Here is a 26,690-nt window from a genome sequence, read left to right on the forward strand (position 1 = left end):
CTCTTTCACAGCCATTGTTACACTTTGATGAGCTTTCAGAGCCTCTACGCTTCTCCTTAATCCATTCTCCGGCCGACAGTTCCTCCCTCTGTGAACCTGAGGTGCGCTTTTCCCAGAAAACACGTTTTGTTTCCGCTCGCCTCGTGGGAACAGGGAGGGGGAGGGCAGCGTCTATCCTACTCAAACTCAGGGGGCAGCCAAGTGCGCAGGTTGGGCTTTGATCGTCGGCCGTGATGGCACACAGGTGGTTGGAAGGGGACAGCTCAAAAAAAGGCAAAGGAGACAACTACATAGCCAAAGCCCCCCCCCCCCCGAGCCTTTGTCAACGCTGATCTGAAAGAGAAGCTTTGGCGGTGGCCTGAGGGTGATACTTTACAACCTGCGCGGATTCAACAGCCCCCACCAGCCCAGCTAGCTGAACTCTATCGGCCTTTCACTGCGAGAAAAATGAGTGACTCTTGATTGCAGTATCGAAGCTTGCTGTTGATGAAAAACCTTCTTTTTCTCGTCACAGCAACGGAGGGTGAGAGTGAAATGAAAAATCCGTCTGCCAGCCGGTTCCCTTCATTCGGGTGCATTTGCGAAGACACGTGACAGAACCGCATGTGTATGAGACTTAAGACTGGGGGGCTACACACGTTGTCACAACCTGCACATTGCTCCATTATTAAAGCTAAACAGTGCACTCCTGGGAGGAGATGATTTTTAATAAACTTTAGAATATGTCTGCTTTCGGGGACGGGGAGGTGATGAAGCGTCGCCCCCTTCATCGGGAGTGTCTGCGCCTCATCTCAAACCAGCCGGGTGATTTGCGCGGCGGATCTCATGGCGGCGGATCTCATGGCGGCTCTCTTCACAGGAGTGATGGCGCAGCTTAAGCGAGCGGATCCAAAACACAGCTTCCTCGACTGACTGCAGGTAATCCACCAACTGTAAACGCTGAGGCGGAGCGCCCGGGGCCCCCCGGACGGGGAGGTTGTGGGGGCTTAAGAGGGTGGGTGGGGGGGGGGGGGTGCGCGACTCGTGGCTGGTTTTCCTATTTGTTATGATTTTAAATTGAGGGGTAAAGTTTAGTTCTGCATTAGGTGACACATAGGCTTAGGGTTGTAGATCATACATTACATCCAATGAGCCGTGCAGTGTCAAAATACTCAACTTGCATGTAACCGGGGGTCAAAATTAGTTTCACAGACGCTCGCAGAAGCTACAACTCAGCTACAACTGCCATGCATCAAATCGGTTGATCTCACTTTTTTGCCCTTTCTTCATTTAGGTGCAACAGGCTATATCCTTACACTCCATGCACGTTTTCTTTGGCTAAATACGGAGCTAAATGTGATTAAGAGCAACCCGAAGATCTCTTAAGCAGCTGCTTGAATGTAATGTAAGTAATTCTGCCATTTCCAAGCCTGCCAGGGGAAAATAACAAAGCAAATGTTATTTCAGTGGCTTGCCTGGTAGTATACTGGCTTCACTCTAAGCTTTGCTCACATTCAAGATGTGTTTCTCCGGAGCACTGCGTAATTGATTCAAACAATGGAGAAGTTAGTATTTTTCTGACCTGATCAGGGAAGGCACCCGGCACTCCAATAAGAATTCCTCCTAGTGAAGCCCGTTTCTGAATGCAGACTTCTAGCTAGATATGAAGCTAACATGTGAATAACAACAACAACAAGGCCCTAGCTACATCCCCTCACCCTCTTCAGTTAACAAACATGCAAGACTATTGTCTTCACTAAGCCCATAAAACTGATATCAGCCCCAGGTAGGTAGAGTATGTGGTGAACAAAGGAGCCAACCCCCACCCAATGTTAGAGTAGCTAAAGGGGTAGTACTTAATAGTTCATGTTTACATGGCCCCTCCTTTTCATAAGTGAATGACTAAAAGACTTTACAGTACAAGTTTACCCTGACGGGCCGTCTTCCTACATTCAATTAGATTAAACTGTAATCAGTACCCAGTCTGCGCTTGGTCACATGGCCGCCTGTCATTTGCAGGGTGCATTCTATCAAAGAACATCAGTATTTAATTGCAATATCGGAATTGATGGCAAATGAAGATTATGCAAGTTGACAAGTTACGTGCACACAGCATGACAGCAGGCTGTCTGTGCCATTAGAAAACGTATGTAAGGCTTTTACCATAACAGTGAGTGAAGGTATTATCTGAAGGGCTGTGTCCTCAGGAGCACAGACAAAGCCCAGAAGCACTCAGTTCAGTCCATCGTCGAGGAGGCCACCTCTCCATCCTTTATATCCCTGTCTCTCAAGACAACCCTCTTCCCAAAAACTGCAATGAAGGAGAAAGGGTGGGGACCAATGGCAAAGACACAGCAGCAGCGGAGCGCAGGGTGAGAAAGAGGACTAAAGGGGTTCAAGGAGCGGAAACGAGAGAAAAAAAGAGGAGAGGAATCGCCTCTCAACTTCCACCATTGTCTACATGTAAATCGGAGCTGATCAAGATTCCGCCGGCATCGCAACGGGCAAGTTCAATCTGCACCGGCTGAACAGAGAGAGGGAGAGCCGCACTGGGAGAAAGACGTGAATGGAGGACAACGGTGCGTTCAAAGGGTGACTCGCATACAGACACACATGCGCAAACACACACAGGGACAAAGAAAGAGATTTAGTTCAAGTGGGGAGCAACAAATGCACCGCTTCAGAACCAACAGAGCAGAGAAAAGAAGAGAAGGGGGTGGATGTACTTAGGGCCCCACACATACGCACATATGTACACACATCCCAACGTCGGCGCAGCCAACTGGTGAAGCTCGGACGGACGTGGACAGAGATCGAGTCAAAGAGACAAACATGTCAAAAAGATGTTTGTCTGATGACCACCGCTGCCACGTTGTGTAATGTCAGCAAAACTTTGGTGAAAAATGTGGATTTCTGCCCGATTCAAGACTGGGAATGTGTCAAGGGTTCCTCTGAGTGGTGCCTGCCCCCATTTGCACCCCTCACTCGTTCCCACTCGGTGTGGGCGTCAGGTACAACCCTAACCCGAGGATGTCCTTATTCCCGAATTTGAACTTGAAACGGCAAAAGCCTGCAGCCAGAATGAGATCCTGGGAGTCAACGAGTGAAAGGGGACCCTGGGGAATTCCGGTGGAAATTTTGTGCATCAAGCCCAATAAAGATTAAAATAACATCTGTGTGATCTGGGTTGATGGAATCCCTAAATCTTCACATTTCACGTTTGCGTAAAACAGATTAGATCAAACTTTAGAGGCTCTTTTAACTTTTTATCTGAGACAAAATCAGAAGCAAATATTTGCAGGGAGCAAATAACTCACTTGACATTTCACATTTTCTCATTCATTGAATCACGTGCTGGAACTTGTACTGGGCCTGATGGGCAACACTGCACTGCAGGGATCACAAAAAGCCCAAAGAATATTTTGCCTTGTGACGCTCTTCAAAACTAAACCAACGACTAGCTACGAACCCTGTGACCAGAACCCAACTTCTCTGGCTTATGGAGGTGTCATATCATCAGTAAGAACGTAATGATGAGATGCAGATATTCCAGTGGCTGTCCTAATATGTCTCTCTTCTATATGCTTGCTTTTCCCTGCTACACCCACTCCTGGAAACGTCAGCATAAGTAACAGGGTTACCTTGTTAACAATGCCTTGCAAAACCCTTTCTTACTTGCTATTGTGCTTGACAAAGACCAATATCTGAATAATAAATATTGCTTTTTTACAATACATGTCATTTAACTGATGCTTTTACCCAAAGCAACTTACATTGCATTATAACTCATGTGTTACATTTTGCCTGGGGAGCAATTGGGGGTTAGGTGTCTTGCTCAGGGACACTTTGACATGGCACAGCTGGGATTCGAACCACAAACCTTGCGGTTCCCAGTTCACCACGCTACTCCATGCGCCGCCACCATCACCCCTTTGTCAATTACAAACCCTGTCGTGGACTTGCAAGAAGGTAGAGAAAGAGGTTTGTCCCGCAGAGCACCATCAGAAAAGGAAGGCCAGATTTATCTGCGATACTGACAACCTGGACGTGTAGCCCCTTGAAAAACTAGAACGGCACGAAACCCTGAAACTCTCCCCATTCAACGCCTTCATCCATCTCAACGCTTGTATATTTCTCTAAGAGCCCTCTCGACCATGACAGCTTCCAGAGCATGCCTCCACCCTCTCCCAGTACAGGTGTGTGTGTGTGTGTGTGTGTGTGTGTGTGTGTGGAGGGAGGAGGGTGGAATCGTCTCTCTGAAAGATGGATGTAGAGAACTTTGTAGTCCATGCTCTTGCCCTTGTGGTGAGAGGGGGATTGTGGGCATTTCAAAATGGATAACAGTGCTAGCATTGTAATAGGGCAACATTGTCGAGGTATGTCGGTACAAGGGGCTTCGGAGTGACAATGAGTGGGAATGATCTGGGAGGGGGCTGATCGGGGCAAAGCCCTGACAACAGCTCGCAGCCTGGGACAGAACTTCCCTCAGGCCGAGCCTCCCTGAGGCTCCGTGCTTCTGCTAGGAAGCAGGAAAAAAGCTGCCTCGTGGCCCTCGCTGCAAGTCTGCTTCCCTTTCTTTCCTGCCTGTGGGGTTACAGCACAAGTGCAAGTGCATGAGTGAGAGGTTGTCGTAGCTGCCTTAAACAGAGAGCCGTTGAAATACTGGAAAAAAGAAATATATCTTCTGACCAAGACAATAGAGTATAAGAATTCACAGAATGCCCTCACCCATGCCCACATCTTGAGATATCTTAAGATATTTCTTTTCACACTTTCCTGTTCTCAAGTCTGCCCTCCTTCATATTTTTCAGAATCTCCATCACTCAATTCATCCTTTCTTCTTGCTGTACTACAGGTCAGACTTTCTCTGTTGCAGGTCTACTAAGCCCCTCCGCCTAGTTGCACTCCATCCTTTAAACAGTGAACAAAATGGGTTTTAAATAATACACTGCACTAAAAGGAAAGCCCAAAGGAATCCTTTATGGTGCTTAAATACATTCAATGCACTGAGCAGGTCTATAGTATTTCTATCATAGGCCCTTTATGTCAGCTGGTTTGCTACTGCATCCTAATGCCAATGGCCAGTGGAATCATGTTTCAAATTACTCATCTGCTTCAAATGTTTTACTTAAAAATATAACATTCATCTCAAGTTTCCTGGTCCTCCCTTTAAGGTCAGTCACTTAATCATTTTACATTATTGGAATTAGAGACTTCGGAGTTAATTAAAATGAGCTTATGTTGTATTAACATCATATTATATTCATATTACAATGAGCCGATGTAATGTATTAATGCAGACACCCAGTATTAAGAGATGCTGCTTTATTACTGTCACTTGTTGCCACTGGTGACATTATGCTACGCCAACTCCCAAACCCCTTGTGGAATCACCACTTCATTTGTGTTGTACCGTTTGCTGCGATCCTGCCAAGCAGAGATCTCAGTCATGACTTTGGAGACTGTTCGTTGTTGGGAGCAATCACGATCCACCGGCTGAATCAGATACAGCGACACATACTGCATTATGTTTGCATGTCTCACTGTGATGGGGAGATAGCGAAGTCTCTGCGTCTCTGCCTCTATGTTCGTACGTGTGTGTTTACAGATACATGCTCAAGCTGGTGAGACATCCTCTGCCAGATATCTCTGTTTGCCTCTGAAAGCCATCACGTCCTTGCCATTGTTGGCTAAAACAACAGGGGCAGGCCCAGTGCCTCCCTCCAGCCAGACAAATCTGTCAGCCCGGAGAGCGAGTGGAGAGGGGGAGAAGAGGGAGGAATTCCTAAGAGGTTTCATCTCTCAGGAGAGTTGTCAACTTAAGGGAAAGAAGATCTATCACAAATTCCATAACTAAAGAACACAAAGGAGACATCTTAGATCAGTGGTCCCCAACCACTGGGCCACTAGGTGCCTGGCCACAGAGAGAAAAATGGAAACGTTTGATTCTTTTCATGTTTCTGACCCGATCCTCTCCCAATTAAGTACGCTGGTCCCTCCTTTTTGTCATGCACAGGTTGTGGACCGCTGTCTTACATAACATTACATTTTCAATTTGCCCTTCTTAGTTCCATCCCCAGAGCAGCTCATGAATGCTTGTATCGACCGCCAAGTGTACGTCCTTCACAACTTGTTTAGAATTGCACTTTGAATTGTTTAGAATATCACATGTATTTTTACTTTTCAAACTCCTGGTTTTTCATTCCAAACCCCCGCTGACTCGAGTCGTTCAATCCGAATTCTCACGGCTCCCTCTTGAGCCACAAAAATGTTTCATACAACTTTATGAATTATGTTTCATAGGGAGAAATTAATAATAAAAAATCGAATAAACCGAAATCAACAATTGATGTTTTAGTTGTGGAGGCAGCAGAGAGAGGCAGATGGAGTTAGATCAGAGGCTGTTGTCAGGTCCGCACAAACTGCACCTGGTTGTTTGACTTTTGACAGCTTTACAAGGCCCGGGATTCCAGACTAATTACAGGTGGAACCGCTGTGAAATGGGAACACTGGGAGGAGGAAGATGGCGAGTGTGAGAATCTAGGGACAGGGCCTTCGAGAGCCGGGAGACAGGTGGAACAAAGACTCGGGAAGGAGCGCACGCGTGTTTCATGTTAAAAGAGGAAACGTAAGACCTTAAGTGATATGGTTCAGGAAAACTGTCTGACAAACGCCGACAAAGCCCTGGACATGTCGGAGGACTGACACATGTGCAGGTCATCATCAGAATGTGGCACCTGAGAAAACAAAGCGCTAACGGCAAACACAGGGGTAAAAGTGGAAGCTTCAAGTCTCGAGGGAGAGAGGGGGGCTTCCTCCTGAGTTCTCCATGACGACTCGTTGAGCGAGAGACGGATGAGGGGGAGGAAAGGAAGTTACAGAGACTGGGCCGTACGTCCCCGGACCGCCCCCCCCCCCCCCCCCCCAGTGTAGTCTCTCTCTACTTCCCGGATGTGCAGCACTGTCATGTAGATTGTGTTAAATTAGGCAGGGCATGGGTTATTTGGCTTAAACTTAAACGATAAACCAGTGAAAAACATTGCAAGCGGAGCCTGGAAACAAGCGTACCAGCTTCGTAGAAGGCTTACGAATGGCGGTACGTAACAGGGGCAGAGCCTGGGACAAAAAGGAGCACGATAGGAGCCTAATGTGCCAGCATCGGGTCATCTCCAGCTCACATCCACAAGGTGACAGAATGGAAACTGCCTCTGAACCAAACTGACCTTCAGCTTTGCATCGTGTGCACCAAGCACACCAAGTGAAAACTGTATTTTTCTTTATCAAAAAAGTCCCTTATGCGTTCTATAACAAAAGTAATTTCCAGGGTGCAAAAAAAGAAATCCTTTCCCCCCGTTGCTTTCTCCTCTGAGCTGCACTGGAGTGACAGCTGAGCTGACCTAAATAGAAATCACATCAGGACTTCCACTACCCCTTTAAACCCTTTCCTCTAGATCTGATGTTTTTGGTGGTTTTACGGTAAGTAGCCACATTTCCCATTGCAGCTGCCCCCCACTCCTGAAATGTGCTCTTAGAGGAATTTTGTCACAGATCCAGTTCCCCTGAGGGAGCCCAGATCTCATGAAGATTGCTGATTTTCATATCTGGGATAGAAGGAGGAAGGTTTCCGGGTCACCGTACATCCAAGTCCCGACACGGGGTCTCCCAAGTCCGTTCCACTTCCCCCCCCTCCAGCTTAACTGGGACTTTCAGGCTAACTTTACATCATCTTGAGAATCTCAGCAGCTTCAAAACGTTGAAGGATGTCAGCTCTGACCTCAAATGCGTCATGACGCATATGTGAGAGTATTTGGTTAAAGCGACCCACTTCCAACAGTGCCATATGGGGACACCTTATCGCATTGAGTATGAACAAATAAACCACTACGGTCAATTTAGACAGCGTATTTGGACAGGCTAGATGTTACCCAGTATGTCTGCATGTACACCTTGATCATGGTGTCGTCTCATTGAAGTGACAGACATGTCACTACATGTTGGTATCTTTGCGCACCATCAATACCATCTAAGATTGGTATCAACCTGAGAGTAACACACTCCTGGTTGGGGCTGGGATGCGAGCCAAGGCGAGCAGACTGTGGTTAAGTGGTCCGTTCCCCCTTTGCTCTATTCCATCTTTCATGGCTTTCTCATTTCGGAATCCTTTATCGCTATGCCAAGCAGGCTCGCCGCTCCTGCATTTTTAATTAAAATCTAAAATCTGCAATAACTCCGGGGACTCCGGGGCTCCTCGGCAAACAGGTCAGTTGGCCTTGTTTCTCTCTTTGTTGCTGTTATTCCATCAAAGCCTCCCCTCAAGCTTGTCTATTTGTCCAATTATGTTCACTTCAATGGATGAAATGCTTTCGCATAAGCCCCTCAGGGTAACCAGACTTACTAAGGGCACACCCTTGTAGAAAGGCTCCACACCAAGCAAATGAACTCCCACTCTTAGACAATAGCCTAATCCATTCAAGGTCCCTGAGAATAATCCAATCCCCAAAGTCAGTCTTCTTGACTTTCTCCTCACCGAAGACAAAAGGCTGCTTGTGTGAACATGGACTGGATCAAGAGCCCAGTGCTTTAGAGCACTGTCTGCAGGGTTCTGGAGGACACCATCTGGAGCCATAAAGCCACATATACCCATCCGTTTTATGGAATTACCCAGTCTTAATAACGGGGAAAGGTTATTATACAGTAGGTTGTCATGTCCTGTTCTATCTTTAAAACGTCTTGTTGAGAGTAAAACATGAGCAGGTGGTGGTGGTGGAGCCTGATCTTTAAATTATAGGGAACAAACTGTTTTATATCTGGGGGGGACTGAGCCACCGCGTCCTGAAATAAACACTGCTTCGGCTCATCATCAAATGATTTCTCCTTTCAGAAATAAAACAAGCAGAGGCGACACATCAGAAGAATCCAGATACAGCCACAAATTTAAAGAGACAGAATCCTGTTTAGGTGAAAACATAGTATCGCAAGACATATTAGGATCTCAGCTCAGATGACGACCGCTGCTATAACAGAAAGGAAAGATTAATTCTGGGCTGGGCTGTTCTATCTTACTATCGTACTTTCAACATCACACAAGTGTCCTCGAGGGCTTTGAATAACTGATTAACAGCTGTGAAGTGACCTGTGCATTTTAAGTCTTTAATCATTCTCAAAAACAGGGGAGGCGACCGCCCTGTGGACGATCGGCATTCACGTTATGAAAAAGCAGATAGCGTGGCTACAAAACAACGCTCGCCATTCGGCCCTTATCGCTCTGTCAGTATCTCCTCACACATCGAGAACGAGAGAAGGGGGGAGGAGCTTGGGCAGGTAAGGAATTCCTGATTTCGGGCCTCCTCCATGAACAAATACTGGGGGAGGAAATGCTGAGGCTTATGGAGTAAAAGGCTACGGTGGAGAGGAGGGGGGGGGGGGCTCAAACAGTCATCCCACATCCCACCCACCCCGAGGAGCATTCCACAGGACTGACTGCTCGCCCATCATTAAGCAAGACCACCTGCTGGCACATCAGGACCCCCATCATGTCCTCAGCAAGCCTGGCTAGTCCCATTACCAGTGAGCCTCTGGACTGCTGTACGCACAGATCATAAAGACTCAGGGGTGTGTGTGGAGCAGCGAAAAGCTGCTCATTATCATCCCACAAGGACACTGGGATTGTCCAACCAGCAGAGTACCCTGACTGCATCAGTGCTGTGTATTCAAATAGATACAGCACAAAAGAGACAAAGAGAAGCTCTTTGACACAGCTGTCAGTGTATACACTGACTTCTGACTGGCTCATATCTCTGCTTAAAAAAAAGGCAGATAGAAAAAAAGAAGCGAAAAAGAAATGAAGACAGACGGAAGAAACAGCCCTTTGTTGCCGTGGTTTTGCCGGGGCCTAGAGGGAAAGACTTTGGCATAAAGTCACCGAGGACTGAAACAAAAGGAGCTGATAAACACACCGAGACGGATAAGATCTCTTTACGCTCAACACTTCTCCATCAGGAGGACTTCCTTTCTTCCGAAGCCCAAACAGCTCCACATTCTCTCTTTGTTGCCATCAACACACCGCGTTGGGAGAAATTGAAATGACAAAAACCGCAGAAGGCGCTCTTCATCTTCTTCCCTCTACAAGGTTTTGGAGGACGTGGCGTCTAGATTTCCCCACCCCCCAACCTCTATTTAAAAAAAAAAAAAAACCTGACTTTATATTTGTTCCCAAACACAGTACAAACATCTGTGTTTCATTCTGACACACGGACTGGTAGCTGGAGGACCCGAACAATGGAAGAGAGTCTGTGCCAAAAGTAATGTGCTTATCAGCCCTGACGAGGTGCAAATCCATTGAGGCAGATGTGGTGCACTGCATTGTAGAGCTACGCTTTTCTGCAACCGCACAAATGGCGGTAAGGTTGTCAGTAGGTAAAGATAAGGAAATCAGGAAACTGGGCAATTCGCACTGCAAATAAGGAACACACTAAGAGCAGGTCGGCAACCCAAACACTTATTGAGAATTTCATGGGGGGGGGGGTTGTTTGGGGGTCGCTCTGTGGCAGATGAAAGCCTGTCGCGGAGCGTTCGCACACGTGGACAAGAGAGCCTGAAGGGCCCGTCGCCCGGTGCGAAGAGCGCCGGAGAAGTGGAATAGAGCGTGAAACATTGCGCCTGAAGGCATCTACCTTCAAGTGGCACTGGTCCAAAATCCAAACGAGTATGCCACGGCAAACGCAAGGTCCCTCGCGCCCCGTGCTCTTGTTCTACGTCACTCGTCTCGTGTTCCTTTGTGTCGGCGTCCCTCTCGAAAGTCTTGGTGGCAAAAAGCGCTCACACAAAGCCTTTTTTCTTCCACCTCAGACAATGTGCCTCCCCACCGAGCTCCCTGCCAGGCATTCCTGAGTCTATCCTAGCTATCGAAAATGTCAAGAATGAGGCGAAAGCAGAGTAGGGTACAATGAGCACCGCGGCAGGTAGAGTCTTGTCCCGGCTCTACTGACATCCCACAGGTTTTTTTTCAGGGGGTAGTGGTTGCAAAGATGGGATCTGACTTGACTCTCTTAATTAAAACTTTGCCCTGCAACAAGCCTTAGAGCTCATTCTCAACCGGATGGAGGCATGCAAGTTAATTACCAGGTCCAACCCCCCCCTTCCAACCGCCACCCCCCCAAATAAACCAAATGCTGAGTTTCCGTAAGGACTAGACCTAACACATTGTCCTTGGATGTTTCTTTGCATAAGAGTACCCAGAATAAACATAATTTCTCTCTTGCCTAAGTGTTTCCTTACTGCTCTTTGTTTCTACTGTATGGCGATTTGAGAAAATACGGTTGAAGTGAACGTTCTTCAAGTACGAAGCCACAAAACAGAAAGTGCACATTGTAGACAGTTTTCAGAGCCAAGAAACCCCGGTTTCCACAAGAGGAGTCCGAAAAGAAGAAATGGGGGGTGAATAAAAAGGTTAGCAGTGCAGTGTTTCGTGCCTGGACAGACAAACAGAAGAAGGTTTTATGTGTGTGCCAAATGCAACTTAACACTGCAAACAAGCTCAATCCATTGGAACATCCTGCCACCCAGAAATGTTCAAAGTACCTAGAATATAGACCCTACAACTCTGAAACAGTGATTGCCCCAGAAAGCCTTGGACATGGTGCTTCGTGCTCTGAATTGTTTCCCCCTGGTGCTCCCGGGCCGCTCTAAGTGTTAGATTCAAACTTTGAACGACTGCCAACGATGTCAAGCACTAGTAAAAGTTAAACAGCAGTGAGCTCCCCGCTGGCTGGCAATGGGGGCAGAGGCTGCTACAGTCTTGCGGTCACAGTCGATGCAGAGATTTATTAGTCATGGCTGTACGCTTCTTCTCGTAGGAGCCTAACAAATCGCTTCTCAACCGAAAAAAGGACTCAGAGGAGTAAGAATGTGAAGTAAACTCCTTTCATGCAAAAGTTCTGGTAATAATTAGAATCAAGTGAACAACAACATTTCAAAAATGTCAGTCATTTAATACAAATTATAAAAGCTTCTTGGAAACAATTTTCAAGCCTTATTAGGTGTGTTGATTTATTACCTAGTCTTTGTGTAGTGAAACCATCATTTTCAGTGAAGTTGATTTTGTGGTTAGGTTGTTTAAAAAAAGATTTGTGTAAACCTGCTTTGCCACGTATTGCTCCAACATTATGTGCTGTGTGTATGCAAGTGTTTAACTTTAACCCATGACTTCAGCAAAACGCCACAGCTAGCTACAGGGTGCAAAGGTCGAGAATCATCCCCAAACCACTCAATCCGGGTCCTTAAGGTGTTAATCAGACACATCCGCCTCAAGGCTCCACTGGAAAAAGGTTGACGCTTCACCATGGCAACAAAGCTCCTAAAATGACTCAGTTGGCCTTGTTCCAATGACTGCAGGGAAACGTTGACGCCATGAGCCTGAGGCTATGTCACTCCAGCAGCCACCAGAGCGTGGAATGCTCGCTGCTTTAGGTGATCTACAAACACCTCCACTGACATTTCTCACAGGTGGCACAAAATATTGAAGAAAGTCACAGCAAATTGACTTGGCAAACAGCAAAGATGGGCCCTGATGAACTTAGGAGTTAACTCCCATGCCTCTCTTGTCATTCTCATCACTCCCGGCAACGTGAAAGACGCCGGGTGCTATTCCATTTGCGACAAAGCGCTCGCTTACCTTCTACGCAGTGCTCTACGTCCTCCAGGTTGCGAAGGGTAATCCTCATCAGACTCGAGTTGAGCATGAGTTCGTTCTTGTGTTCCGGCCCCATGGCCTCCAGAGCAGGGTTGAGGAAGAATATGCGCGTGTCGCCCGTGGCCACCTGGTTGTCGCAGATCCCGGGGTTGCCGAACCCGCCGATCATCAGCTTGTTGCCGCCGTCCAGGAGAATTTCCTGGTTGACGTCGGACTTCCCTTTCAAGTAGCGCCACACCCTGACCTATGGCCCGAAAGGCAAAAAGAAGAAACACAAGACAGCATCCTTTTAAGCGACGCGATCTTATGCAGGGAGATGCTGTCCGGCGTCTGAGTTTAAGGTTCTTCTCCTCGAAACGAACCTCATCGCAACAAGCTGTTCTGCTTTTTCTGTTTTTTTACTGCTAAGAAAACAAGAATGTTATTACACCTGTGCAAGCCAAACATCCCATGACAGTTTATCACACAACAGTGATTATTATGCCACATTATGGCACTTATCTAAAACGCTGCATGCTTCCTGCGTCACAGTCAGGGAACGGCTCGACCCCCCCCGCCCCCCGCCCACCCTTTCTGCCGCTGGACAGCCGCTTGGTCTCGTTCCGCCACTCAGCAGTGGTTTGTGTTTCCAGACGGAGAGCGGCGGGCCTCTAATCTACTCCGCCGACTCATCGGGAGACGGGAAGCATGTGGCTGCTGAGGAGCACAGCGGCGACAGAGCTGGCCTAGTTGTTTATTCTGACAGATTATAGAGCGGGGTACAAGTCCATGGTGATGCAGAAGTTAAGTTTCCCAACGGCATGAATTTGTTTGCGTCTTTTTTAGGGGGAGGTGGGGTAGTGAGAACTAGTGAGAATGTTCTTGTGACACAAAAGAGACTGTGGAAATATTACAGTATTTGGTCCATGACACACTGGTTTCACATGAGTGACTAATGACAGTGTGATGGCTGCACCTTGCAGCACGTGAGAAAAGGACTTTTTCAGTATCTCTGTGGTACTTCACAGTTATCTTAATATTATGGTTTTTTTTGGTGATATTTCACAATGAAAACCACTGTTACAGCCAGTCGGGCTTTGGTCAGCAACACCGCAATATAAATGATTCAGAATACACCAGCTATGTCTCCAGTGGGAAAAGAAGTTGAGGGGCCAGTTTAACCTCAGCAGCGCGGCATGCTTGGGATGATTACAAGGTCGCGTGCGCCTCCCGTGCTGTCTAATTGGTAAGAGCAAATTAAAAACTTCTAACGTTATATATTTCTGAAGACGAAGCAAATTCGCAGTCAGTGTTAATGCCTCTGGATGAATGAGTTTGTAAACTGTTTTTTTTTTCTTCAAGCTGTTGAGGATTGGGACTAGATTCGGTTAATGGCTTCCATCAGCTAGCACGAGTGTGGAGTCCATTCCATTCCTATATGACTTCTAATGGTCCACTTAAACCCGACGTGTGCTTTCATTACACGAGGCAGGTGCATTTCCCCTGAAGTAAGCGCACGGCGGGTCCCACACAAACTACACATCAAATCACGTACCTTGCACGAGTACGTATTGTGCACCGGGTCCAGGTTGATTATTTCGTCCACGGTGCCGGTCAAAACTATGTTGGCCTCCTCTTCCCTGTTCTCCAGGTCTCTCTCCGGGCAGCCCGCGGAGCAGCGGTGCCACAGAGCCGCGAGCAGCCCCGCCACGAGCAGCGCTGTCCGGCCGGCCCCGAGTGTCCGCCGGGAACCCATGTCGACACAGACAAGTTAACTTTATTCAAATTTAAATTTCACCGCCCGACAACAAACCCAGAACTCTTTCGAATTGCGTTTTTTCTTCTTCTTCTTCTTCTTCTTTAATTTAGCTCCTTTTCCCGCAACTTCCCGCAAGGACTACCGGTGTCTCTGTGCACTCTGCAGCCCAGCTCCCAGCATCTGCAACCCGGGTCGAAAAATCCCTCTCTGCCGCCGCCGGCTGGGAGACCTGGAGGCAAGAGAGGAAGGAAGGAGGAAGGAGGAAGGAGGAGGAAAGGGGAGGAAGGGGCAGGGATCTGTCTCTCCAGGAATGTAACCGCGCTTCTCTCTCTCACCCCCACACTCTCTCTCTCTCTTTCTCTCTCTCTCTCTCTCATACACACACACACACACATTCACGGTGACGCTCCCCGACTTTGCATGCGATCCGAATTGCTGATCCCACAAGTGCGGGTGGGTGATGGGGGAGGAGGGGGGGGGGGGGTCGCGCGCGCAGGGCCGCACGCTTCGATGCCTGCAGAAAAGTGTCTGTCCAAGGCCGCCCCCGGTCGGACAGACGGTGTCTTTACCTCCGGTCCTCATCAGCCCCCAAGAAAGATGTAGATTAGATGTGGTCTTATAATCGCCTGAGCTGCACTGATGTAATGTATTTTTTATTAAATGTCAAATTAAATGTAGCTCACCAGACATCAACTCTCAACATGTTTTTGGTTTTTAAGTTAAGTTTTAAGTGTTAATTCAAGACACGTCTCTAAAATAAGATTTTAATTCCAGAATGATTATTTTTTTTAAATAAAGTGAATTAACACCGATCTCTGCAGTGTCCATGCATCCGTCTTCCAAGCTGCTGGAGTCAATCCCAGCCAACATCGGAGGAGAGACGGTACACGCTGGATTAGTCGCCAGTCAATGATTTAGCATATTTTATTCTTTCGGCTGACTCACCTGACTACCAGCAGGAAGTAGGCAGCTGTTTTCGTGGCTCTGATAAGCACCAAGCGGCAGATAGTTTGCAAAAAGCTGCTGAACATAGTGGAGAACTTAACAGCTAAATAGGTAGTTTTGGGATAGCAAAAAAGTGAATGCCACTGACTATATGATGGACGCATAAACATCCATTAGTACTGTTTACTGCCATAACACCCTTTTAAGGTGATATCTACTGTATATATAATATGTTAATGTTTAATTTACAGCTTGCTTTGCTTACTTTTGCTTACTTTACTTGACTCCATGTTATACAAATTTGTACTTGTACCATTTTGACCCTATACTGTTAAATGCATCTTTAATATCAATCTAGTTTGAGTTATCGCACTGGTGGAGAGGAATTAGACATACAGTCAATATAACTCTTAAACCTAGAATACCTAGGTAGGATAGTTGACAGAGGTAGTTGATAGAGGATATTTGACAAACATTTGTTCAAGTAGGCCTGAGCTCTGCTTACAGCAGAGTTACCCAAATAGACACCTTCCTTTTGAATGAAAAATTATATTTTTTGTGGACTTGGGAACCCCAAACTGCTGGGCGGCCTGCCGTCGAGTGAGCCTGCCTGCTTTCAACTACTACCAACTCCTAATAATAGTTGTACTACAGCAAATGCCTTTTATTACAACTACTACTACTACTTTTACTAACTTTTAGGCGTCATCATTTTTCAGCTAGGAAGTTCTTACAAATTCATTTAAGTAATCCTCATGATGATGGCTCACACAGAGCAGCCCGCCACAGCTGCAAACATTTGACTATAATCAGGCGTGTTTCGTTGGAAAGAAAGACGTGTAACCTGAGATGCAACATTAGCAGCCAAATTGAAATGCAAAAGCAGATTCTGCATCGGCGCACCCTGGTGTATCACTGCAGAATCGCGGTGAACTCCCCCCTCACCCCCCCCAATCCAACCTTTGGGCTTGTGTTCCAGTCATGAAAGTGATACCTAGCAGTGAGTGCCTCATAAATAATGCACCCCTCCTGCAGAAGTTATTCTGTGTCTGGCCATTCAAATGTGTGCTGTTTCGACATCCTTTATCCTGAGCGTGCCTGTCTCTTCGGTGTGTTGACTTTTACATTGCTCTCATAGATAAAGCACGGCCACACTCCCACAACATACAACACACAGGCCCAGAGTGTACACATAGGCTCAGACATTCCAGCACTATCAAACGAGGCTGCTGCAGCTCTTCTTTTTTTCTCACCAGAGGACATGCCCAGTCCCTTATTGTCAGGTAACAGCATGAGAACAGAGGAGAGAGGCTGGTCTGCCTGGCATCTATCTTAATTAAGAACTGGCTGGCACTGCATTGGGAAATGCAAGTCATTATGGCCGTCTTATTATATATTTGTATGCACGCGAGAATCCGCACACTGATGTGTGATGTGAATAATATCAGAACAACGCAGACGACGAGATTAAACGCATGGGTGGATTTCTCATTACAAGCTGGACCGCTTTCGATACAGACAAGTCCCTGAAAATGTCTGAGCATCTAACTTCATGTCCCGATCAGGATCTAAACATACCCAAACATCCTCTGTATGCAGAGGTACCAATGTATGTTTTCATACTGATGCATATTTAGTCATGTGCATAAATAGTGCAGATGCACAATTTTTATCAGGAAGTTTGCTGTGGTGAAAAGGAAACATATTTGTATGCAATATTTGTCAAAACAAGTAGATTAAATGCATTACAATCACATATGACCTTAAAAGGAACCCCGCAGGCATGAGGACTCCCTCTAGTGTGCTGATAAAATAACTGGACCTGGTTTCCTTGAATCGACCCCCCAAATATGAATTTGTTGTAGCACCGTAGCATTGCAATTATTAACCATCAGTCGCAGAATATTAGCTGAGCAGGTTTTACATGAATCCATCTTGTATAACATGAAATGTTTTGATAGTTATAAACCTTCTCCATATTGCATTTGCATGCTTACAATCTAGCTAGATTTATCGTTTAGGGGAAAATTGGGCCACATTAAATTCCTTCAATTGCAGAGCCACATTTCAGAGCAGCGGCAGAAGAGCTTCAGCAGTCGGAGAGTGTAGAAGACACTTTGCCAGCTGATCTTCTACTTTGTGGAGTCAAGTCAAAACAGGAGTTGGTTTCACACCTGGTTTCATCCCTGTGCATTTAACTGGAATGTCAGATGCCGCCCCCCCACTCTCTCTCTACAGCTTTCTATTTCAGTCAGAAAGTCTGCAGTTCGAACTGATTACCTATTCCTCTCCCAACCAAATATGCATTCTGGTTACCAATTAAAATGCCAGCCACCAGCATCAGTATCGGTACTATCTGAATAGATAAGGTTAGGAGGAGACAAGATAAAGGAGTGTCAGTGAGGAACCCCATGTAGACGGTTTTGGCTTCGTTACAGATAAGCACCCAGATAAAATCCCCTCACTTCCTCATGCCATACATGGTGACTGTATGGCCTCAAGTGGATTCAATGTAGAATGAAGGTCATAAGAAATCCCCAAACTTGGGGTAGGAAAATGGTAATGTCAAAAGCCTAATTTTCACATGTCAATCTTTGTGTTCTTAACCAGCTGTGTGTTCACAGGCGATACCGATGGCATGGCAGCAGAGAACGATAGCGAGTCAGGTTTCATTACTCTTAGTTGGTTACAAGACCTCTCCATCCATCTGCTCCCCCGCGGCTGCCCAGCTTCCGCGAACTGGCCACAATTTACTGACACTCACTTTATGTAATGGATGCCATTCATTTATTCCCACCATGCTTTTTGGCAGGGGCTCGCCAGAGTCCATTAGAAAATTAGTCCACTGCGAGTGGCCAGGCAATGCAGATGAATGGAAAACCTGTCGGACTGAAAATGATTGAGTCGCCAGTGTTGAGCTTATTCTGCATTCTGAAGGTACACTAAATCTCTTCATTTTAAGGCAGTAGTAGAAATGGTGAGTAACGTCTCCTTGAAAACACCAACACCCTTTTATACCGCCCAGTGTCCCTTGTGATCTTGCTTTATTAAGGACTTTTTGATGTACAGTCAGGACCTCATCTCCATAAGATGGCTTTAGCTTTTCCTGAACTGTGATTCATGCATTAGTGTTTGATCCATGTGTCCCACCAAGGGAAGGAAACACGATCAATAGGCTGACTCTGTGTGTGTGTGTGTGTGTGTGTGTGTGTGTGTGTGTGTGTGTGTGTGTAGCTGTCCTTCCTAAGTCAGGAAGCTACATAAGGTGCCAGAAAACAAAGTCAGCTCTGTGACAAGAAAGTACAGCATCATCATGGCTTCTCCTTGGCAAGACTTGGTGGGACCCAAAATGGCTGCCCAGTTGCATTATCTAATTGCACTCTCCGTGCCACCGCACATTTTCTGTTGTGCTGATTCACCTTAGCCAGGTGATCTGATCCTTTATTTCTGCCACAACCATTATATTTTGACTCACCTCTTTCTGTCATGAAGATATCAGCAATAATCTATTGAGATATGATGGATTTGGGAAATTAACAGCTAATTAGTAACACTTTCTTCAACTAAACTTTCAACAGACTACTATTAATTAGGGCTGTCAAATGATTAAAAATTTTAATCAAATTAATCAGAATTTTCAGTGGATTAATCAGGATTAATCACTATTTGCAATTACACCTGAATCCTAACCATTTTTTCTTTCTGATATGCATACCAAAGATAAATAACAGGACACAGATACATAATTATCATTATTATTATCATCATTATTCTTTTTTTACATAAATACATGTTATTGATATTTGACTTGGTTTAATTCATTCCAGAAAATAATCAAAGCAACGTTATTTGATAAGTTACAGACTGATTTCCCTGCATGGCTCTAGAAGGGTCTCGAGCCTCTGCAGTTTATCCCACTCTGCTGCGGTCGGCAAAACGAGTTTGTGCTCCTGATGGTCCAGGGCTGCGATGACCAGACATGCCAACCCTCCCGATATTTCCGGGAGACTCCGGAATTTCAAATCCCCTTCCGGGAGACTCCCGAATTTCAAAGCCCCTCCCGAAAAATTTTCCTGAATTTCTCCCGATTTCCACCCGAACAACAATATTGCTACACCATCCGTCACTGGGCGTGGCGTTTCAGACCGAACAATAATAAAATAATAAAGGTTACACCTTGAAGTCAAGCGCGGCAATTAGAACGTAAAAAGATGAGACTGGCGGTGCAAAGAAAATTCCTAGCACCCCCCCCCTCCCCCGTTGACCGCTAGCACCCGCATCCCCCCGGTCCTTTTGAATATCTCCCTAATTCTGAGGTCTCAAGTTTGGCAAGTATGGCGATGACGGCCTCTTTATTTCTGCTCACGCGCTTGACAATTTCCAGCATCGAATTCCAACGTGTTGGAACATTTTGCTATTGTGTTGGTCAAATGATCTGAGGGTGATTTTGTTAATGGCCTGCGAACATTCAGCGTGGACTGGCGCAAACGACTTGCTGAACCTGACGGCCTGACATATGCCTACAGGGGGCAGTAATGTGTTGTATAGGATGAAGTGCATTCCCTAGAGGAAGAGGTACTCTCCTGACCTGAATAATTTGTCACACTGCGCATGTGTGAAGTGTGTTAAAAAAAATTGGACGTAATTAACAACAAACAACTAATTAACGTCGTTAACGCGCTATTTTTGACAACTCTACTATTAATACAACTTTACTCCTGACCATCATGGTACTACCATAGCATTGTGTTCTGGATGTGCCTAACGCTGCTTTCCAAAAATGTCTGCAGAATGGGAGAAATGGGGAACCACCTGTTATACCAACTTGGAGGCCTTACACCAAGATCGCAAACATCCATTGTAAGCCTACTTCTTGCCATATAGTAAAAGTGGTGGGGCACCGATGTTCAAAACTGCTCTGCAAATTGTTTTTTTAGCTGATTTTTGTTTAAAAGCATGGGTCTAGATTTGTAATCTCTATGAGCTTGCTGCACTCGGCTTGATGTTTGTTTATTATCTACAGTGGATCAGTGTTAATTTCGCATATGAAAACTATGACGAAAAATGTTCGTTAACGTCCTTTTTCCCATGACTAAGACGAGACTAAGACGTGAGAAAAATGGATCTTTGAAAATAAAAACTATGACTAAATCTATTCTAACTTTTGTTAATGAGACGAAACAAGATGAAAATGTTGGTGTCACAATACTTTTTTCCCCCTAATTGAGTGATGCCCGAGGGCGGAAAGTTGTCAGTGGCAGGGTCCTCTGTCAGAACGGCAGGTTGGGTGGTCGGTGGTCGGTTCCTCCGGTGGTCGGTGGAAGAATCCTTTTTCCGAACGGCACAAGCTGATCTCAGTTGGGTATTTAGCGGCATGCAAGAGAAATGAACACAAAGGGATACTGTTATTCCTCATAAAGTCTGAAACAAGTCATTTGGCCAATGTTTTGATAACTGACTGAAGCCATCTGATAGAGAGCACCAGAGGACCGACTACTACCCCCACACATACCCTTCGGCCAAACCGTTCGTCCGACCACTAGCCGTTTATTTAAATTATTTAGTATGCACAGTCGATAGATATGTCCCTCTATTGTAGCCACATTCCTATGATATGAACTAGTAACAGTGGCGGCTGGTCCATTGAGGGCAATGGGGCGTGGCCTAACCTTGAGTGACGGGGATTCTTTTAAAAAATATATTTTTTGTATGATATTACAAAATACATTTTACAAATAGTAAATATTTGTGTATTTGAAACGCGGATAATATACCACGACTCTGAAGCGAGCTAGAAAGATTGTAGCCGACTCGGGCCGGGTCCCAAAGGCAGAGGGTCTTAGAAGATGAAGTTAATGAGTGACATCATAATTTCAGCGCCCTAAAATACATTGAGATTTGGGCCAGCCCTTCGCCGCCCTTCGCTGCGCTCTCGTCAGGCGACGCGTCCATTTAGCAACATGACAATGGCGAGCAGTATCCCTCCAACAAGACCAAACCCCAACTCGGTACATTGTCATTCTATATTCACGCACTGCCCGCATGACGTCACCGTGTTTAAGTCAACATGGCTACCCAGCTGAGACGCACACAGGACTGCGGTGAGGACACAGCCGGGACGTGGATGAAAACAGGCACATTTTATCCAGAATAGTTAATTGTGTGAAGTTTTGTGGGGCTTTTGTGTTGGTCACACGGATCGGAACAATCTAAGTTCACAGGTGCATCTCAATATATACATGTACATGTTCTAATAGATTTTATATACATATATTGATATTTTAATATATTTATCCTTTAATATAATATATTATGATACTTATATTCAATATTTATCATACTTGTAGGGTAATTATATATATTCTGAATAATGTTTTATATTTATATTCATTGCTATACTGAATTGTTTGAACAAGATGTCTTTTTTAGTGTTGGGAAAGTTCACTTTCTACATGAACTAGTTCAAAGTTCAGTTCACACATTTTAAAATGAACTAGTTCAGTTCATAGTTCAAACTTCAAAAATTTTGAACTAAGTTCACAGATCCAAAAAATGAACTAGTTCAGTTCTTTTTTTCCATACGTTGCTGCAAGCAATTATTTTTCTAAATTATTGCCACAGCCCAGAACCGCAGACAGCAATTATTTTATCAGTTTTAACACTGAAACTATGCATCAGATTTAATCTTCATATCCAATTTAGAATCCTTGTCCAACCAGGGTTCACATTAGCATTGAGGGGACAGCATTTCCCTATTGTTGCTTTAATGTTGCTGTCCATTCACTCCACACTAGCAGCAGCTGCAGCGTTCACCCCTACAGTACACTTTCAAACACATGCTGTCTTTTTTAAATAGGGAATAAAAACACGACAATTATCATTAAGGTGCAAATGTTTGCAAAGAAAGGTCAGATTCATCCCATCCTCACCGACCTTGTCAGTAACTTCATAAAACTCATTTAAATTATTATACGCAGCTGTCGCCTCTATGCATTTCTTTTTTTTATGACGCATGCGCGGTGTGACACTGGTGGCTGGTGTTGCCAGATTGGATGTTTTTTCTGCTACTTATTAAGGCGCGTTTACGGTGTGTTTTCTATAGAAATCTGGCAACGTATTTGAACGATGTTAACCTGAAAGAACGCGCCGTTCATAGACACCAGAATGAACGAGTTCACAGTGACGTTCATTGGGCATTAATACAGTACGTTCAGTTCACGTTCACCCAAAATATGAACGAGTTCATGAACTATCGTTCAATGAATGCTTTCAGGCACAACACTGGTCCATTGTATGTTGAACTGTTGGAATAAATGTTTAACTGCAGTAATAAAGTAATAATGTGTGTTTGATATCCTTTTTTTGCATTGAATGATACTGAGATGTTTACTGAAACCGTTGGCCCTACCAAAAAAAAATCCACCATCCACCACAGATTAATACGTTTATAGGCCAGGATACAGCGCTGGGCTGTGGCCAGGTAGAGGATGAGAGCCGCCCCCAGCGTCTAGAGGCAGATGTTACTTCATGAATCGTAGCCCAGGAATCTGTGACTCATACCGAATCCCTCCTTCTGCTCAAGAAAAATTGCTGAGAACTTGCAGTGGGAAGCGGGGTAGTAAATGATAAATCACGCTGTGCGTGATAGAGGGAGGGAATAACAAAAGTGAGGGAGCTTACTTTATTTGGACCCGTGGGCTGAGTGACGAGGCAGGGCAGAAAATCAGAATTAAAGCCTGGGACTGATGAGAGTGCTCCCACAACATCCTGCTTGTCACTCGGGCTGCCTGTTAGGACAAGAGCCCTTTAGGTGGCTGTGAGCGTCCATGCATTTATGGTATTCAAGCATTTCCTATGTGTGTGTTGAAGTGACTGCATGTGTGTTTCATCGTTGTGGGGCAGTCCCCCCTCGCTGACACACAAAATTTCCAGTGTGCGTTTAAAAGACGACATGTGGGTCTTCCAGACTACTTCAAACCAAATGCTCATCCATGGTATTATTCTTCATATTTAGTGACTATGGAAGTATCACACCATGACCTCAACCTAATGATGCCTATGATGTAAAAGAAGATGGTAAATATGGTTCATTTTGATGATTTGACATCATCTAATATCCTGCCACTAAAAAAAAGTACAGGTTTAATAGAGATAATAGAGGCACTGTTGTAAATGTTACCGTTCAGAGCTTTATGCAATCAATATTTTTCTCTTATAAAGCAAAGCTGGTTGTTTACCTGGACAATGTCTCCCCCTTGAGGATTAAGAATTTTACAACAGCCACACGTACATCAACCATACTCACCACACATGTTGCTTTTCACATGTTCTGATTGTAATTACATATGAATAAGGAGAGGCCATGTTGCAATTGATTCTCACCTTTTTGTGAATTCTTTACACTTGACTGATTTGTAGACATTAAAAATCAAAGATTTAGGAAATCAGGTACAATGCTTTTGCACATTAGAGTTTGCATATATACAAAAAATACTTTTTGTGTGTGTCTATGATGTGACTATTTTAGAAAGTATAGTTTCAGTTGGTGGTATTAATTAACTTTTCATTCAAATTGTGGTATAACACGTTCAATATTTCTCTTTGGAAATATATTTTTCTGTTTAAACTGTAATTTCCCCAAGGACACTGTGTAGGCTACTCAAACAAACCCCACTGAGACACATGTGTAAGACTACATTGGTGAACAGGTTTTAAGATTTGATAAAAATGCCACCTATTTGGTGATAACAACTTCTAAGAAAGATGATTACCAAAATATCAGAGATGTGATACCTCTGACTTTCAAATGTTGAAAGATGTCTGTTTCCTGCCATTATTGTTGTGGAAATCATTTTTAATAATTATTGTGAGGAATAATTAACACTAACATGTGATCAGACAATGTCTTCCTGTTTATCTTTTTCTTTTCAAACAGCCTATGGTACTATACTATTCAATTATCTTGAAGTAGCTCTCGCTTTCAAAAGACTTGGTAACTTGTTCAAAATGTGCAACGGAAACGTAACATGGCACGAGAGCACCATGTTGTCCCGTTTTGAATTGGGGAACATAAGGAGCCTCCAGCAGCTCTTCTGCTGCTGCTGTTTACTTGTCATCCAGCTGCTGTAAAGGGAGACACACGGTGATCCATTAAACCAGCGAGGCTAACTAAGAAACCTCTAATGAATTTATTTACAAATGCCATTTTAAATTCATCTCATGGCTCTTGGTTATTTTTTAGCTGTATATAGATGTGGTGTATACATTTACTTAACTTGCACTACAATGATGGTAATAATTTAATGAATAAGATTCAAGTGAACATGCGAGTGTGTCTGAGTGTGACAGTTTGAGTTTGTGCATCTGTGAGTGTAGTCTAGAGAACAAGTTCTGACTAAAACAACATTTTCTGTTCCCTATCAGGGAACTCGTGCTGCGTAAAGACGCTGTGGGAACGCCCCTGCATGACCGCGTCATGAAGCACGTGTGAAACCTAACCAATGGCGAGCTGGCACGTCATAGCGGGGACGCCGGACCAAAGCGCTATAAAGTGCTATCCAATGTGTTCCCCTGTGCACCCGATTTATTACGGGCAGAGACTCACACGACCTGTGTGTTGTCTGCTTAGGCATGGAGCACGCCCAGTTAGCCCTTGAGGGGACTAGCTGTGCACACTGTGAGCATTTGCCGTGGCAATCTCGCGTCTCCCGACGAGCTCTCTTCAATGAGGACGGCTCGATGAGGCGTGCTCCCCGCTGCTCCGCTTCGGCTCATGCTCATAAAGAAGGATGGGGGTTTGCGTCCGATTCTGGATCTCCGCCGTTTGAACCGCGCTGTTGCAAAGTTAAGCTTCAAGATGCTCACTCTCAAACAGATCGCGGCACAAATCAGGTCCGAGGACTGGTTTGTCAGGGTAGATCTCCAGGACGCTTACTTTCATATTCCCATCCTCCCTTCCTTTTGGCCTAGCCCTCTCGCCCCGTACGTTCACCAAATGCGTGGATGCAGCTCTGGCGCCATTGCGTCTCCAGGGCATCCGTATTTTGAACTATTTGGACGATTGGTTGATTTTAGCGCCCTTCGAGCGCCTGGCGGCCCAACACCGTGATGTTGTGCTCGCCTATATCAACCGTCTCGGGCTGAGACTCAACACCAGGAAAAGCGTGCTGTCCCCAGCACGTAGGACCACCTTCCTGGGCGTAATTTGGGATTCGACCACGATGCGGGCACACCTGTCTCCCGCTCGGGTAGTTTCGATCCTCTCTGCTGTTCAGCAGGTTAGGCTAGGCCAGCCACTCACTGTGAAACAGTTTCAGAGACTGCTAGGTCTCCTGGCAGCGGCATCCAATGTGATCCCTCGCGGCCTGTTACACTCGAGACCGTTGCAGTGGTGGCTCAAGACCAAGGGGTTCTCCCCAAGGGGGAACCAGCACCGCCTGATCAAAGTCACTCGGCGCTGCCTGAGGGCCCTGGTCATATTGAGGCACCCTAGGTTTCTAACCCAAGGGCCCGTTTTAGGGACTTATTTGCCTCCGCAGAGACAACTAATTGTCCTCGGTGGTTCTCACTCACACACCCCGCCCCTTTCGGCTTGGATGCTTTGGGACAGGCATGGCCAAAAAGCATGCGCCTGTACGCTTTCCCCCGTCAGGACGGCGTCAGCCTACTGTTAGTAGCCCCGTTCTGGCCGGCCCACGTATGGTTTGCGGACCTAAAATCGCTTCTCGCAGGCCCCCCGGTGGAGATCCCCATCAGGTCGGACCTGCTGTCTCAGGCGTCGGGATCCATAGTTCACCCCCGCCCTGAGCTTTGGAAGCTATGGGCGTGGCCCTTGAAAGGGCCCGCCTTGAAGGTCCGGTCACTCGACTGAGGTCGTAGAGACCACCTCCTACTCCAGAGCCCCGCCACTAGGAGGGCGTATGCCGGTAGATGGTGCCACCTGCTGTAGGAACAACTGCGGACCCAGTTAACTGCCCGGTTGGTTCAGTACTGGAGGTCCTGCTATGTTTTCCACAGGTCTTCCCGTCTGCCTTTAGGGCATCTCTCTTCCTTTGTGGCACCCTGTCCTCCGTTCCTGACGTCGGACCAGGCGTATAACAGAGCCGCAGCAAGTAAATGGTTATTGCCATGACACTTGCTTATGAATCGGCCGGTCAGCCCGCATCTCGGCTGTCCGGGCCCATTCTATCGGGGTATGGCGGCTGCAGAAGCACTCCTGTCGGGGACTGACCCTCGCCTTGAGCACAGGTGCTCTCGTCGAGTGTGCGTTTTAAAAACTTCACACCACGGTCACTTGCTCGTATGGTGAGTGGGTATAAGTGTTCCCACAGCGTCTTT

The 26,690-nt window shown here is 45.8% G+C and overlaps 1 protein-coding gene across 9 annotated transcripts in view; it reads right to left on the reverse strand.

The window, feature by feature from the left end:
- Positions 1–14,784, reverse strand: part of agrn (agrin) — a 202,121-nt gene extending 187,337 nt beyond the window's left edge. For 5 of the 9 annotated variants that reach the window (XM_037478860.2, XM_037478859.2, XM_037478861.2 and 2 more), the window contains exons 1-2: positions 14,205–14,784; positions 12,653–12,914 (exon numbers count right to left, since the gene is read on the reverse strand). In XM_037478860.2, the coding sequence (XP_037334757.2) occupies positions 12,653–12,914; positions 14,205–14,405 (463 nt within the window). In that variant the 5' untranslated portion in view covers positions 14,406–14,784. The remainder of the gene's footprint in view (positions 1–12,652; positions 12,915–14,204) is intronic. The other 4 variants (XM_037478864.2, XM_037478866.2, XM_037478863.2 and 1 more) reach the window with 1 other exon arrangement.
- Between the last annotated feature and the right edge of the window lie 11,906 nt (positions 14,785–26,690).

This window comes from Pungitius pungitius, chromosome 1 (genome assembly GCF_949316345.1).
Source record: "Pungitius pungitius chromosome 1, fPunPun2.1, whole genome shotgun sequence".
Lineage (NCBI taxonomy): Eukaryota > Metazoa > Chordata > Actinopteri > Perciformes > Gasterosteidae > Pungitius > Pungitius pungitius.